The 19596-nt window shown below is 39.0% G+C and overlaps 1 protein-coding gene across 3 annotated transcripts in view; it reads left to right on the plus strand.

Moving 5' to 3' along the window:
* The window catches only part of cadm1b (cell adhesion molecule 1b), a 153024-nt gene that overhangs the window by 107341 nt on the left and 26087 nt on the right, over positions 1-19596 (plus strand). For 2 of the 3 annotated variants that reach the window (XM_075473218.1, XM_075473216.1), the window contains exons 2-6: positions 748-768; positions 6941-7087; positions 12462-12614; positions 13761-13898; positions 19423-19581. In XM_075473218.1, the coding sequence (XP_075329333.1) occupies positions 748-768; positions 6941-7087; positions 12462-12614; positions 13761-13898; positions 19423-19581 (618 nt within the window). The remainder of the gene's footprint in view (positions 1-747; positions 769-6940; positions 7088-12461; positions 12615-13760; positions 13899-19422; positions 19582-19596) is intronic. The other variant, XM_075473217.1, reaches the window with a different exon arrangement.

Consider the following 19596-nt stretch of genomic DNA (forward strand, 5'->3'; position numbering starts at 1 on the left):
CCGACAATGACAAGTGAGATAAGCAGTCACTTCAACATACTGTACACCTAACTCTGAGGCTCCCACTTCTCACAGCCAAAGTAAAGAAGCCACAAAGTCTGTGTGAAATGTCAATATAATAAAGTATGGTGTGTGAAATGTAAAAATGTAGATGTGTAGCAGAAGGCAGTAGAGAAAGTGTGTGTTTGTGTGCATTGGGTGGGGGTTGCTTGTGAATGGCAGACAATGAATTATGGAAGCTCTCCTAAGGGTACAGGCCCTGAGCAATGCTGCAGGGACTTGGGAACATGCCAGTCTGCCATGCCCTGAGAGATGCCAGTTTGGGTGGGCACCGTTCCGAATGGGTGCTCTCCTCTGCAGGATACACCGTGGGTCCAGAGGGAGCATCTCCAGAGAGTGGCTGCTCCACAGTGGGCCTGGCTGGAATCTCAATCAGGGCCATGAGGGGGAGGAAACAATGTCCACACATTCTCTTTGTTCCCCCATTAATGTAACATGCAGGAAAATGCATGACAAGAGAAGAAGGGGCTCATTATGTTGGGATCACTTACTTTCTCACTATGATGGCTTTTGTATTTTTCTTAATTGGTGAAAAATTACGCAAATATAATGTGAGACTTGAATTTAATGAATATCAACAAGCCTTTTCGGCAAATATGATATTTTTTTTCTCTGCTTGCATCCTGTCTACTCACAACTTGTCTTTTTTTTCTTCTTCTGTTCTCGTCATCACCCGCGCTGCAACAGGAGCTGCTGAAACCGTGACAGGTACTTTTTCTTTCTGCTACCTGCTGTTCATTTGGAAGTGCTTGCCTCTATGCGTCTGTCTCTGTTGATTGGCTGCCCATCGTTGCCTGTTCATCTGTGCATATTTACACGAATGACTGGTTATGTTGATATTTCTTTTCAGGAGGGTGGGAATAGCCTTACATTCACAGCACTGATTCACTAGTTTTACATGTAATTCTCAAATGAACATTTCACCATGTGTAAAGGCAGATATCAATTTCTCTTCAATTCACTGGATTTCCTTCCAGTATCCCATACTGTAAAAATGAACAGTTTAGCAATCTTCTTTTGCTTTTCCAAAACCAAACCCCAAAGAGCATTAATGTAATGAATGGATTAAACAATATGTTTGCCTTGAGTGTTAGCATTTCCAGCCAGCTGAACTAACCCAAGGTTACCCTCTGTGCCAAGAATGCTTCATCAAATCACAACTATAATGCCATCTTTTGTTGGCTACAAGTTAGGTTGAAATAATAATCAGTCACAATAGAAACATCCGTTACAGTATCTGCACATTGAATGGACACTCATCTTGGATGTCCCTTTATCCAAGTGTAAATAATTACAGTGGCAACTCCTGCTATGAATTAGATTGCTGCTTAACTCCTTATTCATGATAGCATCATGTTTTCCAAGGTCCTTGTTGGCCCTCTTATCAAAAGACTCTTGAATGTTAACAGTGAAACACAACAAATGAAAATAAAAAACAGTGGAGCACAAATATTATTCTTTGTTCCTCATGAGAGTATGGAATGAAATAGCTGAGCAGAGTAAAAGTTCAATGAAGCACTGGTATTACATCATCAGGAAATAAAGAAAGTAATACATACATTTTTACAATTTTTAAAACAAATCAGCAGGACAGTTTAAAATAAACCTCACATTAAGATCTGCTAATCAGGGGGTGTGAGAAGTTGTATATTCTTTCAAAAGTCTATTGCCAGAGCTTGGGCTTCAAAATAGAGAAGAACGGTAAGAAGAGAAAATATTCTAAACACACACTTACATTTCAACAGATTTTAATTTGAAAAAGTTACAAAGGACCTTGCTTTCAGACAGCAATTTTACCCTGTAGACCACAGGTGTTGCTGCCCAAACGTGTCCCTTTTGGGTATTTTAACAGTTCATTTGTTTGTCAAGCAATAACACTTACAAACTGACTGATCAAGGCGGTGGTAGACGAGGAACTCCCTGTTCTGTGGAGTAAAATAACTGTTTTCATCAAAGGGTTCTGCTGGTTATAAAAAGAAGTGTAGTTGTGCCCTTGCATTACATACTTCCAAGCACACTTTTTAAATTAGGCCTTGTAGATCTAATATGAGTGGTGTTTCAGAAACTATATTGATTATTTCTCTACTCATATTTCCTGAGAAAGATTTTTTTACTATGCTTAGGTGTAAATAAGGGAAAGTCATTGGTTTTGGAAAGGCTAAAATTTAACCCGACCATCACCTCTGAAATCAGAGCAACAGCAAGAAAAAAAAGCTTGATGCTAAAGCATCTAACCAAACCAGAACAGTGCTAACTTATGAGCTTTTTAAGTCTGAGCTCCACACAGTTATGTTGACTTTCTTGACTATTCTCATATACTGTTAGATGAAGTAGTTAGAACATTTGTACTTTTTGGAAAACGTGTGAGTGCCTGTCTGTTTCTTCCTTCCTCTGATGTTTAGCTTCAAAAGGATACAAATCCTTCATTTTCCTTCCAGTGTGTTGTGTGATTACTGTGATTAAGTCATATTATCATTAAAGCTAAATGCCACAATTATTACTACCACTTAACTCACTTTTATCTGCATGTATGGTAAAACTATGAACTTTGTGATTTCCCTCTATTTCAGAAAACAACTCCTTTTGAATGTTTTTCATTCTAGCACGCAAGGACTTTATCGTATATACCGATGATGAATTTGGGTTTAAAATACAGTACTTCAGTTATTCAACAAATGAAATTTGGTTACAAACTGTGGTAGCAAAATAATATTAATCCACTGATAAGTACTGAAAAAGTTCCTAGTTGACAGCCCTCTTGTGAAAAATAAGTAAAAAATCATTCAATGGGATTATGAAAGGAGAAATATTATGCCTTGATTTCACAAGCTGACACAATTTCCAGAGGTCGTACTGAAATGTCTGTGACACGTTTTAGTCAAAATAACAGAGGGATACTACAGCTGCCCCTTTTTCTTCCAATTATTTACATCTCAATTCAAGAGGATCATTGTAGGAGATGGAGTGACCAATGACTTCACTCCATTCCTTACATCATCAGGGTCAACCCTCAGGGCACATTATTAGGATGTGAGAAAGTATACAGTAAATAGTCTGAGAGCTCAGACCACACATTCATTTAGGATGTGATGTTGAGTTTACTCCGGATGTCATTCTTCACTAGTAGTGGTGCACCAACATTATGAGGGTAAATTTTTAGTCAAATTAGAGGGTATTGAATTTTTTAAACCTTTCCAAGCAAAGCATGTAGGAGAAATGGTGTGGTGATAATTATACCCTTCTTACTTGTGAGCACCCTTAAAACAGCATTTCATCATGAGGATCAAGATTTAATGACTGAGAAGGATAAGGAGAGAAAAGGCAGAATCAGAGGAGAGGAAGAAACTTTTATTGTTAATGACGGTCTGGTTGTTCCTTGAAAGGACACGACTGCTGCTGCAGACAGTGGTGACTCCAGAGAGAGAGAGAGGAATAGAGGGCTGGCTGTTCTGCTTTTTGCTGCCCCTTTCATGTCTTTTGATGTGAAAACAAGACAGAAAAGTTCAAAGAGCAAGCCAACTTGATTCAAAAGGTGCCCATCTGAATTCCTGATGTAGGAGCCGGTCTTCTAATATTTCCTGATTTCTTCAACTTTTGTTAAAATTGGTAGGGGGCTGGTGCCATTTTGTATTTTGAGTATGGCTGATGAGCTGAGCCTCAATGTCCGGCACTTCATGCCAGATTGTACGTCCCCTGAGAGAGAACACAGACTTTTGAAAGTCTGTATTTCCCTCTGTTTCATTCACTATGTTGTGATGCAGGAACAGGAGGGCAGCCATGTGTAGAGATACAGGCACTTTACTCTCCCAGACAGCTGCTGGAATGAGTGTGAATTTATCAGCCAGTCATCTGTGCTATGCCTCTGCCCACTCCCCCTCCATCCCCACCCACCACCCAGAATTAATGACTGCCTCTCCTCATTTGCACCCAATCATGACCAGGATGCCGAGGCAATTGAAAATGTTTACTTCAATTGCAAAAACCCTCCATGTTCCACAAAGTGGCCTGTTTTCACTTTGATGGGATTGCTAATCACAGCAACGTCATTTATGTGTGTTTTGAATTGGAGATGAGCCTAGGCTGGGATATTGGAGGGGGGCCAACCTTGCTTGGGGCTGCTAAACCTTATGGAGAATTTATCTTTCCCGTTGCCTTTCTCTCAGTCCAACAGATTGGGAGCAGAGTAACCTTGCTTTGAGACGGCGCTGTGTTGCTGCTTTGACTGCCAAATCTCTTACAGTGATAACATTTTTTTAAAAAGACATCAAAACTCTGCATATTGCTTTTTGGGGGCAGTATGAGAGAATATATATATAATATATATATATATATATTTATTTGTATATACAGCTACAGTCGAAAGACAGCGATGGTAATTTGATTTATTTACTAAACCTTACAGTAATTTAGTGGCTTCCAACACAGTTAACAAACATAATATCATCTTTCCACAAGCAAATCACATGTCCGCAGCAAAATTACCTATTTGTTGTTATTATATGACTTTGAAAGGTGTTATTAAGCCCTAATGTAGCTTTTTCCAACAAAAACTGTTGTTAAATCAGTGTAGCCCATTAAAAAAAAAGAAGTGATTTTGCACCTTATTATAATATAAGGTCCAGAAAAGATCTGAATAATCGGGAATCGCTCTAGTTGCTTATTCACATGGATGCCTTCTGACAACTGGAGATGCTCATACTAAAGTAGGGCCTGGTTAAACGCACAAGAGGACAGGCATATTGTCAAACGTGGGTGCTTCCTGTCCATTATGACAATGGTTTTTATTTTGATATCAGTGCAAATGTGTTTGGAAACATCCCTAATATCAGTCAGTAAAGGAACATGTTGAATTTGATTCAGTATGTAGCACCAAATCACAACAAACGTTATCTCAAGGCACTTTACGCAGATTCTCACGGAATTATTACAGCATTGCTGGCTGTTTAAACTAAGCATAAATCAGCAGAAGATATTTTTGTATTCTCATACATTGCTCGTCATAGAAATGTCTAGAAACTTTGATGAGTGCAGTGCAGGTGTAAAAAGAGGTCCTGTCTGAGTTCATCAAACTACTGCTTTAAACAAGGCTCGTGTGCCATAAGCACAGTCTTGCTCTCAACTTAATCAGTATTCAAAGCACAAATATTGTAGAAACGCAAATTCCGAAACAAAAAACTATAAATGAATCTTTCCTAATTTACATGATTTATATATATACAAATCATGTAAATTAGGAAATATATATATCTATATATATATATAGATATATATAGATATATATATAGATATATACAATATGTTATATCTGTCATGTTTTTATTTTCAGACTTCTTTCGATCATAGAAATGTCAAAGTTGATCAAATTTGAATTGAAATAAGAAGCTGAGTAGATTAAAAACGCAGCTCATTAAATCAAGTTAGCAACTTAAATCTCAGAAGCAGTTTGAAGAAAACAAACCTAACGATAACTTTAATACATTTTTTTCAGAGAAAAAGGAGCAAACCAATATCAAATTTAAATATAGAAATTAGAATGTGGAGTCTCAAAATAAATGTAAAAAAGTAACATAAAAAAAAGGCTAGTTCAGAAGCATACTTAGTGTGACGCACCATCATCTTCTTTCACAATTCCACATTCTTTAACTAATCCCTTGGACAATAACATGCAGTAAATATAAAGTGCATGAAAGCCCATTGTGGACTCACTGTTAACCTTTAATTGGCTGCACTGTGTACTTTTCACACCACATTCTGTCTGTTTTTACCCACTCCCCTCCTTTTGTCCTGAACCTGCGCCCTGACGGCAGAGTGGAATGAAATGGGTAGTTCATTGCATCAGACAGGTCCGAGGAGCTTTTCTCCACAGGAGGTTAATTTCTTATTGCTTTCCTGCATTCATAGAGTTCATTTTGAATCATGTTAGTTTGGCTGTCTATTCCCATTATCTCTATCTGAAAATGCTGGGTGGGTTTTTTTCTCCTCCACTTTATAAATGTCAGAATGCAATAGAGGTGTCTGACAACTCGGGCATGCAAATGTGCTTTTGATGTTTTTTTGGAGGCTGTGGCTGGGAGTGTTGTTCCTCCGCTGGCGAGAATCTGAGGCATTAAACATATTCTCTTTACACTTTTTTTTGGCTCCTGCCAGATAAATATAGCACAAGGTGACTTTTGATTCCCTCCTTCTTTCCCTGTCAAGACAGGTGGAACAAAGCCAGGCTTCTTTGTGTTGGGGGTTTAGTGGGGTGTAAGTTACGATGACAAGGTCCAGAGTCTGTCAGAGGCAACAATGCCAGTGTACAGTGACTCAAATGCTTGTATTCCAGGAGATACAGAACAGAACCGCTGAACACACTGAGCACACACTGGTCACATGGAACCTCAGATGGAGAGCTCTGATAAAGCTTAACCATAAACATCATCCAGCTTGGCTCATCTATCTCTCCTCTCTCTTGTTCTCTTGCGCTCTGTTTAACTCCCCCTCTTTTTCTCACCTCCTCCACCCCACCCATATCTACTACCTGCCACTTTCTTACACTCGTTCTTTGTCTCCTTTTCTTCCTACCCTCTCCTCTCTTTGTATCTTCGTGGGCAGCAGAGCTTACAGCCCATCTGGCACTGGCTCACAGGGCCCACTCTGAGCTGGGAAGATCAATTGTGACAAACACTGCACATGGCTCTTATATTAAAAGGATTAGACATGGCTGCAAACAGACAATCTACGCAGCCTATTCTCATATCTTTGCTGCATGTGTTGACATGCAGTATCTGTTGTAAGAAATCTAAATATTTAATAGACTCTTGAATATCTGGTGAAAAATGTCTGCTTCCCACTTGAAATATCACTTGCCCCATCTGCATTTTCTGCTTGTGTTGTGTAGTTGACAGTCAGAACCTGGCAACTGACAACGTGACGGTCATCGAGGGGGAAACGGCCACCATTAGCTGCAGAGTGAAGAACAACGACGACTCCGTCATCCAGCTGCTCAACCCCAACAGACAGACCATCTACTTCAGAGATGTTAGACGTAAGTGCTGGTACCTGAGACACAATGTTAACCATATCTCCTAAAGTTTTAAACTGCAGTCACAGTCATTTACAATACCTGAGAGGAAATGTGTGTGTCATCACAGGGGGATGGAATAAGTGGCAATCCAATTTTCTTCATTTCTGGGTTTGATTTCTGCCTCGTACCAAGAATACTTCATGAATTTGATCAAAAAATATTTCCTTTTTTTTTTTCTAGAAATGGTTTGTTTTCACAGTTTTTACCTGTGACATGTATCTGCGGTCGCGCTTTTCATTTTATTTTATTTTTGTGTATTTCATCTTTTGGTAATGTTTACTAATACGTTTACAATGAAGCTAAAGGAAAATGAAAGTATGGGGACGGCTTCTTCAGGGCTCTTAGTCTAAGAATCAATGTTATTATTTATGACTGTGGTGTCCTACAGTCAAACAAAAGAATGTTGTTATGGTGTCTAAACCTAATTTAACATTTATCACCTAAACAAAAGTAGAGCCAACATGGGTAGTTGCCTAATTGTTTTAGCTGAGTCATGGAAAATTAAGTAAAAACTATTAGATTTTTGAAGCAAAGTCAAACATTAACTGTTTTTGATATTTCAAACAACTCACACATCTGTCAGAGGATTTGTAAAATGTATCAGGGTTAAGCATTGCGTTCTTGTACTGCTTAAAATTAGATAAATTACAGTATACCTCTAATTCCCAAAACATTTTCCACATCTCATCTACACTTTGTGTGTATTTCACCACTTTTGTTAATACTGTTAATACTGTCTGTATTACAACTGTTAGTGCATCCTGAACAAAAGGAATCACTGGTTTTGGAATTACAGTGAAGGTATCAGACATGAGTTCAACATCAGTTCCAGCTTTATGTTAGATTTTCTCTGCAAACATGATTCCATCTGTCCTTGACTCTCTGGCTCTTTTACACAAGCCATTAAGCTCAGATTGCTGCAAGATTAATAAGAGATAATTCACAGAGCTACCATAATGGGAATACTTTTCTGTCCTTGTCACTGTTCGATTTTACGATAATCTCTTAGATTAGGATATTGAACATTATGACTATGCATGAGCATATGGGCTACTTCAAGTCTGAACCGAGTTTTTGCCTCTGCATTTTCACTTTGTTTATGGATTGGAGCCAAGTTTCAAGGTGAATGAGACACACATTTCAGTCTATACAGCATCCCAGCTGTTATTTCACAAGTGTAGGTAGCGAGACGCGTTCCATTCTCTCACTTGCGTCATGGGAGTTTGAGTACACATCTTAGTCATATTTGTACTAAATACCAAAGGCTGCCTCAAAGAAGAATAGTGTGATGTACAACACAGATTATGCTGTGCTCCATACCTTGAAAACATCCACTCAGACAAAAATGAGCAGAAAGAAAAGCAACAATGACTAATCAGTAGTTGAATCATAGTAAGAATTAATGTTAAGGAAATCTTGCTAGGAGGTTAGGACAACCTTTTCCTCTTCATTCTCTATCGAACTGCTCCATGTGTTTCTGCAAACATGCAATTTTCTCTGCCAAAGTCAATACAATAACAGAAAACAAATACTGTTGTTTATCTACCATTAGATGTGAATGTATGTCAGACTTTCTGACAGGCGGATTAAGTTTTATTGGCTCACTGCTGCGTATTTGTGTTTCTGGTAATGGGGTCTGGTAAACCCCATGGCAGCGTTATTCTAGGCTCTGTTCCTAAAGGACTGCCGGTTCTGCAGGGACCCCCCTCAGCCAGTGGCATTGTTACCTGTCAACAAGACCAGCTGACACAGTGGCAGATCTTTGTATACAAGGAGGTAAACAGCAGTGACATAGAGGCACACCAGGAGCTGCAGGAACAGCAGTGACAAACAAAGTGGCCGCCTCAGAAACAGAAACACACACACACATATACCAGAATAATAACAGCTTTACAGTATCAGTGAAGGCTATATAAACCAATTTATTTTGCAGCAAATAGAGATGAATTATGTCATAGGTAAGAGCCGAGTGAGTTTTGTTAGGATGAGGCATTTATTTTTCCAGATATATGCCAAATGACATGCAATTTGGCAGAGTTGTCATCTGAAACGGGAAAAATGAGCCTTTATCAGAGAAGGTGGAACCCTTTGGATGGTGATTCAATGGAGAACTGTTATTTATTCACTTCATCTCTTCTGCTGAGATGTTTGACTTTGCTTTACAAAGGCTTAATGTTAAAGTGATACTCTGCCAAAAAACCTACCTTTCACTATCAAAACCCCTGTAGGTTTTAAGTCTCAGGCAGCCCAGTCTTAATTCTTGAAGCAGTTATGATCATCATTTTTTGTAATGATGAATCACCTGAAAATGTGAAAACGAACTTGAAGACATTCATTTCTAGAAGCTGCAGCTCCCTTTGATTTTAAAGCGATACTCCGGAGTAGATTCAACCTGGGGTCATTTGAACCATGATATCCAGCCAAGTAGCCCACCCGCAGTTTTTTCGATATTGGCTGAACATCAGCTGAGTTACAGAGTTATCCCGAATAGCTTCGTACAAGGGTTAATGGATCCTGGTCCGTATCTCCAAAATTACCACACTAAAATCACATGCCATGACACCAAACTTCTACAGTAGTACAAATATGGTCTGTACTCACCAAACGATGCATTTGGAAGTTTGAAAATAGTCCAGGAGTTAATTATTATCAACACAAGCCTGATAGCTTCTCTGCAGCTAAAGCTACGTCGACGTCACTTCAGAGAGCTGGGAGCTTCAAAATAAGATGAAGGTTGATCTACTACTGTAGACAACAAAGCACGGCTGCTCAGTTTCTCCATTGATAAAATAACTTCACAACTCTACAACATAAAAATTCATAAAAAAAACATGTAGAATATAGCATATACTTTGTTGTCTACAGTAGTAGATCAACCCTCATCTTACTTTGAAGCTCCCAGCTCTCTGAAGTGACGTCGACGCAGCTTTAGCTGCAGAGAAGCTATCAGGCTTGTGTTGATAATAATAAACTCCTGGACTATTTTCAAACTTCCAAATGCATCGTTTGGTGAGTACAGACCATATTTGTACTACTGTAGAAGTTTGGTGTCATGGCATGTGATTTTAGTGTGGTAATTTTGGAGATACGGACCAGGATCCATTAACCCTTGTACGAAGCTATTCGGGATAACTCTGTAACTCAGCTGATGTTCAGCCAATATCGAAAAAACTGCGGGTGGGCTACTTGGCTGGATATCACGGTTCAAATGACCCCAGGTTGAATCTACTCCGGAGTATCACTTTAAGCAGCCCTACAGTAAGTTTCAGCTCATTGTTTAGTTGCAAAAACTTAACTGTTTTTTTTCACTTTCATCAACTTCATGATGCTGTTTTTGGCTACAGCGAGTAAATGTTTGCACTGAAAAAGCTCCGGTGTCTAAAAACTCATCTAAAACAGGGTAAGCACAGGGTAAGTTGCCACACAGCCAATAACAAAATATTTACAATGTTGCTCTGTCACATATGCATAGATAATCAGAAGACTGCTGACATGTTTGCTGTTTGCTATGTTGTTGAGTCACAACCGATGGACATTATGCATTCCCAGCTTGTCATACACAAGGGAGCCAATTGCAGGGAATTATACTATGTTCTCATATGTTGACATCTCCACAGCAGAGGACAGGGCCACAACAAGATGACATCATTAAAAATCCACAATTCTGACATCAGCCAGTGCACTTAAATAGCTGAAAACATTGTGGATGATGCTGATGATTATGCAGATATAACCGCAATCACCACAAATAATTGCAAATTGCAATCATAATGCAGTCATTTTGTGACAGGCCTACTTCAAATCAAAAAGAAAAGTACAGGCCACAGCATGTAATACACAAATTGTTGATGTGCAATAACTAATGCTCTGAGTTCATCAGTTAAGAGTTAATAAAAAGCCATATCAGTCAGATACAGAGAAACGTTCTCATTCAGGTTATTTTTTTCATCTCTTTTACAGTGTGTTGGTCTCCAGACACTCCAGATGGAAATGTCTGCCTATTTGGTTGAATAAATATCAACTTTGTTCTTCAGCTTGTCTCAAACTTTTATGTTATGCAAAATCTGTCGTGCCACAGCACGATGCAGTTATGAAATTAGTTGAAGCAAAAATAAGCACCTCGAAAGTTTTCAAAATACATTGAATGTTTAACTTGGCTCCATGGAATGAATTAATAAACTGTCTTCAGCTTCAAGCATTTGAAAAAGTACTATTCCATCCAGAGTTTAAATTGGCAAACTTTGGGTGTTGAAGAAACCGATACGATCAAAGTTGAATGTTGAAACCTTCTATATTCGGAAATGTTTGTTCACTGTTTTCTTATTTTATAAAATCAAAAGGTTAACTTAAAAAATAGAAAACATTGTGCTCTTGTGGAAGCAATCAGCCAGTATTTAAACAGAATCGTCAGCATCTCAGAAGTGAAGGGTTTCCCTGCCAAGCAGGTGCTTCGACTCTCAAAGTGCTTCAGCGTCATTGTTTCTCTTTGAGGAGAGACTTCCAAAGAGCTCTCCGATTATATTGGGGGATGAGGTTTCATGTTGACACTGCCCCGAGACCTTGAGTAATGATCACGACGTTAAGTGTTGAGCCTGATGGGAATAATAAACTCCATGTGCTTTAAACAGGGGCTGAATAGAGTTTGTTAACTCGACAGATGCAGAGAGGACTTGATTAAGAAGGCAGGTCAAAACATCAAAAGGTCTCCCAATCAAATCAGCCGAGGCTGTTCATGGAAAAGAGGGCTCAGGAATGAGCGCTGACCCAAATGAAAAGCTGCCAGTAAAGTCAGAGAGAGAGATGGTTAACCTAGTTTGATGACATTAAAAGAAAATTCAGCCAATCCATTCAGGCATTAGTACACAGATCCCAGGCTACTTTTGATTTACAGTTCAGGCATCCAAGCCTCTCTTCTTCTACAGTGTGATTCAAGTCATTATGTATGTGTGAATGCCTTTCCTTTCAGCGGAATATGCGAGTCTGATGCATCCATCCATGACCAGCCTCAAACCATTTTAAGAGTTCCCTTGCTTGTTAGGAGTCTTCATGAGCACTCTTCAAACTTTCCTTTCTTTCCAAGTGCTCTGTGGACTGTAAAGGTACTTTATAAATCAACTGGTAGGAATCATTTTGAAACTCACTTTTCTTTTACTCAATTAAGGAGAAAGCCCACAAAAGGGCAGCACTTGCCCTCCACTCCCCCTCCCCTCCTCTGTCTAATTTTCTCTTAGTGTCTCCTTCGTACATCCTCTCTCGTTCTCACCACCACCCCCCTTTCCTCTTCCTCCTCACCCCATGTCTTATGTTTGTGTCCCTGCGCTCTTTATCCCCTCAGCTCTCAAGGACAGCCGGTTCCAGCTGGTGAATTTCTCTGACAACGAACTCCGGGTGTCTCTGTCCAATGTGTCACTCGCCGATGAGGGGCGCTACGTGTGCCAGCTCTACACAGATCCTCCTCAGGAAGCCTACGCAGACATCACTGTCCTGGGTAGGTGTGGGGATACATCTGTGGTACTCAAATACACACTTCTATTGTATTTTGCTCGATTATAGATGGTGAATACGAAATAATAGTAATCTTTGATCCTGTTATCTTTAGCAACTGAAACAAAACGCCAGGCAATTAGGCTCTTGTGGTGCTCAACAGCATAACGGAAAGGAGCAGATGCTGAAATTGATGGCTCAGACCGTGTTGGTTTGGCAGCTGTGTTGACTCTGTGAATCCTGGTGAATGTTGACTTGGCTGCTCCAAACGATTCCCTATTGAGAGTCAGCTGTGCCACACTTTGATGCTTTAGAGAGAAATTATTCTAGTTAAGCTTTATTATACATGCAGACATCCTGGGGGATTGAAAGGAATTAAAAGCACTTTAAAGTAATTACTCCAGTTGTACAATTGAAACCTTGCTGCAGTATTTCTGAACCAACCGATGCAATGACGAGCTCTTGAAAGAAGCACCCCAGTGACTTTTCGCTTGTGAGGTTCAGCTCAAGATTCCTGTGATGACTAATCCAAGAAATGATGGACAACTGTTCCGTATCCAGTTTTTACATCCTTGTGGCCACAGGGCTGAATTGCATACATTTCAGGGACTCTTGAATTGCATTTTGAGAAGCAAATGCCAAATAATGCATAACTAAGTGACGCTGAAGGATGAATTCTTGAATTTCTTAATGTATCATCAAAAGCTTTGGCTCACCTACAAGAAATAATGACTGACAATGAGTTTATGTGATCAGTGATCTGTCTGTCCAAATAAGTCCAGAATGAAGTGTTTAAAAAATGATCTGACAGTAGATCATTATGTTTTCCAGAGTATGAATCCATTAAACTGGTGAATTCAAATGATTTTTTCTTTTGTACCATGGTAACATAAGATATGCCTCAACCACAGTAAGATCAGCCTTTTTTGAGCTATCTGGTTGACTAATGCCTTTCATAGATAAAGCCACAGAAAGTGAACAGGGAGTGTTTTACTATTTGGGAGGCAAAGCAAATGAATTATTAATGTTTAGGAACAGTTATTCACGCCCAACATAAATATTTGTGTTGTTTTTATGACATGAAATAAAATGTGAGCATGAGTGAAGCCATGCTCGTGTCTTTTTGACCATTGCTGTTGCTGTGGGTCAGTCCCGCCAGGCAGCTCAATCATCGAGAGCCGGGAGGATGTGGTCAGCGAGGGGAACGAGACCGAGTTCACCTGCACTGCCATGGGCAGCAAGCCAGCCGCCGCCATCAGATGGATGAAGGGGGAGGAAGAACTGACAGGTTGGTACAATAACAGCCTACCCCAGTTTGCTTCACATGCTGCAGGCCTGTCCACTTCAGTACAAGTCCTGGTCTCTGGAGGCTCCTACTCTGTGAGGAAAATGCAGTTATACTCTAAATGTGCTGTATACTGATAATGTTAACTGATGTATGTACATAGGAAGATAATCCACCCTGCCATATACAGTTGGAGGACACTGTGTTATCCTCCTTTCTTTTTGTCCTGTGAGCACAACCCCCTGTTCTTGCATCTGGACTGCTGGCTCAAGCTACAAACCACTCCTTCAAACTGAAGGAATTGCAATTAAGGCTCATGTTATGTCTCTCATAAATTTTTATTTGCCTTAGAGCTACTTTCATACTATAATTCTATTTCAGATATAAATGTTTGCATTAAAAAAGATTTGGTTAAACCTAGACTGCTGATGTAATAAGCTTTTTAAAGAATTCAGCTCCTAAATTTTCTATTTACTTCAAACCAACAATACACATAAACATGGTTATAAACTCTTATTTGTGCATTTTATCTTCATTTCATTGCATTGGGCCGCTGGCGGGTTTTTGCAGAAAGAGGAATACAATATAGAGTGGGGAAAAAAAATCTTATTACCTTGCAGTTATGATTAGGAGTTATCAATTATTCATTATATACTTACTGTACAGCAACAAGGATATTCATTTTAGTTACATTATATTTACACAGAGTAGATGTCTGTGAGCTGGTGTCATATTATATATGTATTAGAATGGAGAGGATACATTTGGCTTGTTGAGAGATGAAATATTTAGACAAGAGTGAATCTGAAGCTAAATGCCATCTGTGCCTCCAGTGTTCCCTACAGGAGTCAAAGTCAATTTCTGTTTATGAGTTGTTGAGTGTTGTGCAGGGGAGGGAGAGGCGACAGGATGGTTAGATCAGCAAAATGCCACTGACATGCTGAGCAGGGCTAATCCATAGTGGCAGTGGACACATAAAGAGCCAGAAAGTCACGTCCTCGTGTACCCTAGGAAACACAAACCATCTCTCATTGTGGATGGGTAAACAGTCATTAGCCCTGCACATGTTGTGGATATGGATGTGGATGTTGGTTTTATATAATCTGCATGATCAAGTATGTCTTACAATTTCTATGAAATGTATGTAGTCTTTATGGCAAGAAAGAAAATGATTTTTCTTCCTCAAATTAGCCAAATAGTTTTTTCTAACATTTATCATGCCAACAGGTACAGAAGTGAGAACAAAAGTGGGCTCTGGTCTGCAAAAGACTCAGCACACAAGGTGGTAAAACACTCATTAACATAAATGACAGCTGTGAAATTATTCAAATGTACTAGGGACCAGTAGTCAGCTGCTACTGCTGCTCAAGTACAAACAGGGGGAGATTTGTTCCATAAGACAGCTGCATTTATTTGTGAGTTTCTAAAATGTGCATGTGAACACATGTAGCTGAATTCAGAATAGTCAGTAAGGATTTTCATAAATTGCAAATATTCTTTTTTAAAAGAGCCATTATAACTGCAATTATAACTGCAATTTCCAATTCACCATTAAAGGTTTTGGTTTGGAATAAGAATGAGTTTTCAGTCAAAATCATTTACAGAATCTCAGCTGGTCAAATAAAAAGAAGATTTGTTTTTTTAACCCTATTAAATGAAATCTTGAGTGTGGCTCTGCACTAGACCTTGTAGAATCAAATTTGAGAGTAAACCGTTTTTAAAAAAAATCAAAGGTTCAGTGCATTTTTATGTGAGAATATTTTATTTATAGGAGCTGCTTTTGTAAATTGTAAATTTAAAAGCAAACGACTTAAGTTAGCCAAGTAACATCCTTTTTTTTCCCCAGGAATGCTCTTTATGAAACGCCTGGCAATGACAGACAAATGCAAATTAGTGTGGAACTTCTCTTTTCATTTTTAATTTCCAAAGGCCGTTATCAGCAGACGCAGCCCAAATGCCTCTGGACACAGTTAAACAGACCTCCAACCAATCAGTGCAAACTCATCGTGTGACGTAGCGACTGAGCAACAGGACTCAGTGGTCTTATCGTATCAAACATGCCCAACATTAGATAAGCTGTTGTGACTGGCTCTGCTCAGGCAAGGCCGGATAGGAATCTGTTTGAACAAGAAGTTGCCAGACACATCTCTCAGATTTGTTTGGATTCCACGCTACTTTACAAAGGATTTATGAGTTGCAATAAATGGCTCCTTTGATTGCGACATTAATCAGTTTGCTAATGCTTTATTACACAAGACAACAATTATAATTTTTAGTTTTCAAAAAGTCACTCTGAGCTCAATTTGGTTGGGTGAAATTAAAGTCTTTCCGTTGTTCATTTTAGCTTCACTAATGGTAATACCAGCCCTGGAGAAGTGCATGCTTAAAGCATCTTGAAACAGCTTGAACATTGATGTGCATTGGAAGGCAGAGGACTCAGGTTAGAAGTTGAGTGAAAGAAAATGTCACCCTGAGAAGAGGCTGTGCTTGATTGCACTGGGATTGATCAGTGCTTGATATTCAAAAGAGCATTTGATTTGACATCTGTGCTGCAACTTTCAAATCTCCTCTGCATTCAGATTTGAATCATTCAGTGACCTGGTCCACAGTTGTTTTCTTCATCTCGGTGTGGATGACACTGATATTTGACAAGTGTGGGTTGGCCTGAACATTAATAATTGCTCTGATCTTCAAAACAAGATTCAGAACTTTCTGAAGTTTTGTCATATTTAAGCAATTTGTTAAAATGAGTCACAGTCAATATTATTTAACACAAGTAGTTAAATTCAGGACCGTTTTAATTAGTGATATTTCCCTGTGCTTGAAATGCTTTCTTCATGTCCCTGTTGTTCTATACAAAGAAAATCATTTAATTTATCTAGATGAGTTGTTAGAAGTCAAGATGGTGCTAATTTGATCGAAATGGTCTCCTTCAAACACACTTATTTGCACATATTAAGCGGTGGTGTTGTGAAAAAAACTTGCCATTTGTGGTCATAATATCCCACATGAAGTGTAAATTTGAATAATTCAAAATACAATAGCATCTTTTCTTTTTGTGACTTGCATTGTACTAATTATGTAGCAGCAAATGGAAACTATGCATAATACAGAATATTACTAAACTAAATACAACTCCTCAAACACATCTTTTAACATCACATATGTACCTCTTCTGCCTTCACAATGCATGGAGGTGTTAAAAGGTTGAAAAGCAAGGAGCTGCAAAGGTTAAGACAGCACATGCACTGTTGTTTTTTTCTGTCAGGAGAAATTATGAAGTAATAAGTGAACTGTTTTGGAAAAAAACAAGAAATCAACTGTGATTAAAGTGAGATCCCAATGTTAAAACCTTTCAGAGTCAACAGATCAGTGCCTGTTGTGGTTTGTTACAATGTAAAATGTCTTAAAGGTTTTAAAAGGTGTTGAAGAATTCAAGTCATAATGACATAATGACTGATAGTTCCCAATGTAATGGCCTTTAGTTGCTTATTAGTACCATGGGTTCCTTGTGACCTTGTATAACATTACACATCATGCTGACAGGAGGGATTATTGTTGATGGATCACTCATTAAAAGGATAACTATAGTCTTTAATTTCCTTTAATTTGTGCACAGTCTGGTCCAACCTCTTAAAAAAAATTAGATTTTTCTAAAGTCCACTGAACATTGTCATCATTTTAATCGAACTCTCATCATGTGACTGCTGCTATAACCCCTGTGTACACACTAACCAGCTACAATATTACATATTTTACACATTTTATTTTCTTTAGATAACACCAAGTGCTTTCTGCTCTCATGTGCTTCCTCCTGGACTGATACGATTCACTGGTCATTTACAGAACCATGTGACAAGATTTAAATTGATATTTGCACAGTCTAACAATGACTGCAAATCAGAATTTTATTATAATCAAACACAACGTGACACCCACAGTATAGTAAACTTAAATTACATTTGTTGTTGCAATCTAAATGCATATCTGAGATTGTTATGAAGCAATTAGTGCCAGTGACTTACAGAATAACATATGATCACCACATCCCTCCAATTCACACTCCTCCTGACCCGGCTGTTTGGCACATATAGCATTGTTTCTGGCAGGTATGCCTTTAAATGCCCTCTCTGACCATACAAATGTGCTCTGATGCACTGCTTCTTGCGCTTGTGTCTGCATGGTGACAAAATAGTTCTTAATCCTTTCATGTACTGAGAAAAAAAGTCATAGAAAATAGTTTCTTTGCATTTTTTTCATTTCCTTGGGGAAGGAATTACCGGTAGAATAAATTGTTTTTATTCTTAATCAGTAAGATGTCACTCAATAGTAAAACCATGTAAATTTGAGAAAGTAATGGATTAACATCTACTTACTATTCTACTATACTGAGTGGTAGAAATGGCTAATTTAGATTTACCTCCATGTTTTTTAATTATGATATAGAGTAATGACTTAAGAATATACTCCAAATGGCAGAACAAGACATAAAAGGGTTAATGTGAACATTTTGCTGCTGTTACACATCTCCCAGAACTCCTCTGTAATTAAAGAGAGGGGCTCATTTGTTGCTCTTCCAAGAGAAGTCAGAAAGCAAATGTTGGCTCCAGTAAACAGTTCACACAGTTGGGCACATCCGGATGCCTAATGTTTATTCTTATTGCTATAATACACTACTTGTTTTATATCTTGCAATTTCTTCACTCAGTGTGGACAAACAGCATTTACTATTAACTGTTATTATTCACTTAGACTCCTTAAACAGTCCATGTGCTTTTCAATCAGCCTGTTCTCTCATTGCAGTTGGCAGAATCGTCAAAAATAATGCCCACAAGTGCAATGACCACTAACAGGTCCCAGTACTTTAAATTTTATGTGGGCAGGTTTGTCATGGTTGGGTGTATGTTACACGGGGTTAATACCCATCAAGGGGCCACATATGTGTGTATTGGTGATCATCAACTGTGGAACAACAGCGTTTTGCCCTCCCTGAGTCCGGCTGGGCTCCCTTGTGACAAGGCTGAAATGGAAGTGTGCTGCAGGTCAGCGTGGGGCTGTAATTATTTCCTCACTTCATTAAGTGCGAGTAAACCATCACACTCAGCACTGCAGCTAATGTGATGCCCCTGTGGCATTGTAATGCTCTCTAAATGAATGCCCCTCTGACAGCCTTGGGCTTAGTGGGCAGCAGATTACTGCAGGGTTAGCCCCAACAATGCTCAACCCTACAGCAGCAGAAGCATTCATTATCAGGCTTGATATGACCCAGCTGCTCCTCGCTGCTCTCGTCAGATTTGAAGGCCTCGGGCTTCTCTGAATCCTCTAAAGTCTCGTTCGGGCACCACATCACTGAATCATAAATTAAATGTAAATGCCATCTGAAAGTACGCCACTTTGACAGGTAATATGCTCTTAATAGCTATGACTATTTGCCACTACAGCTGGTGCTGCTGCAAGATTTGAGATTTGATTTTGAACTTTTCAGGCACTGACTTTATTTGCTCTCATGCTTCTGATGATTTTCTAGGTGAAACAACAGTTGAGGAGATGTATGATAGGATGTTTACCGTCACCAGCCGGGTGAAGTTTTCCGTCACTAAAGATGATGATGGAGAGCCAGTGGACTGCATCATAGACCACCCAGCTGTGAAAGACCTCCTGGTCCAAAGACACTTGGAAGTTCTGTGTAAGTAACCCAGAA

This window comes from Odontesthes bonariensis, chromosome 9 (genome assembly GCF_027942865.1).
Source record: "Odontesthes bonariensis isolate fOdoBon6 chromosome 9, fOdoBon6.hap1, whole genome shotgun sequence".
Lineage (NCBI taxonomy): Eukaryota > Metazoa > Chordata > Actinopteri > Atheriniformes > Atherinopsidae > Odontesthes > Odontesthes bonariensis.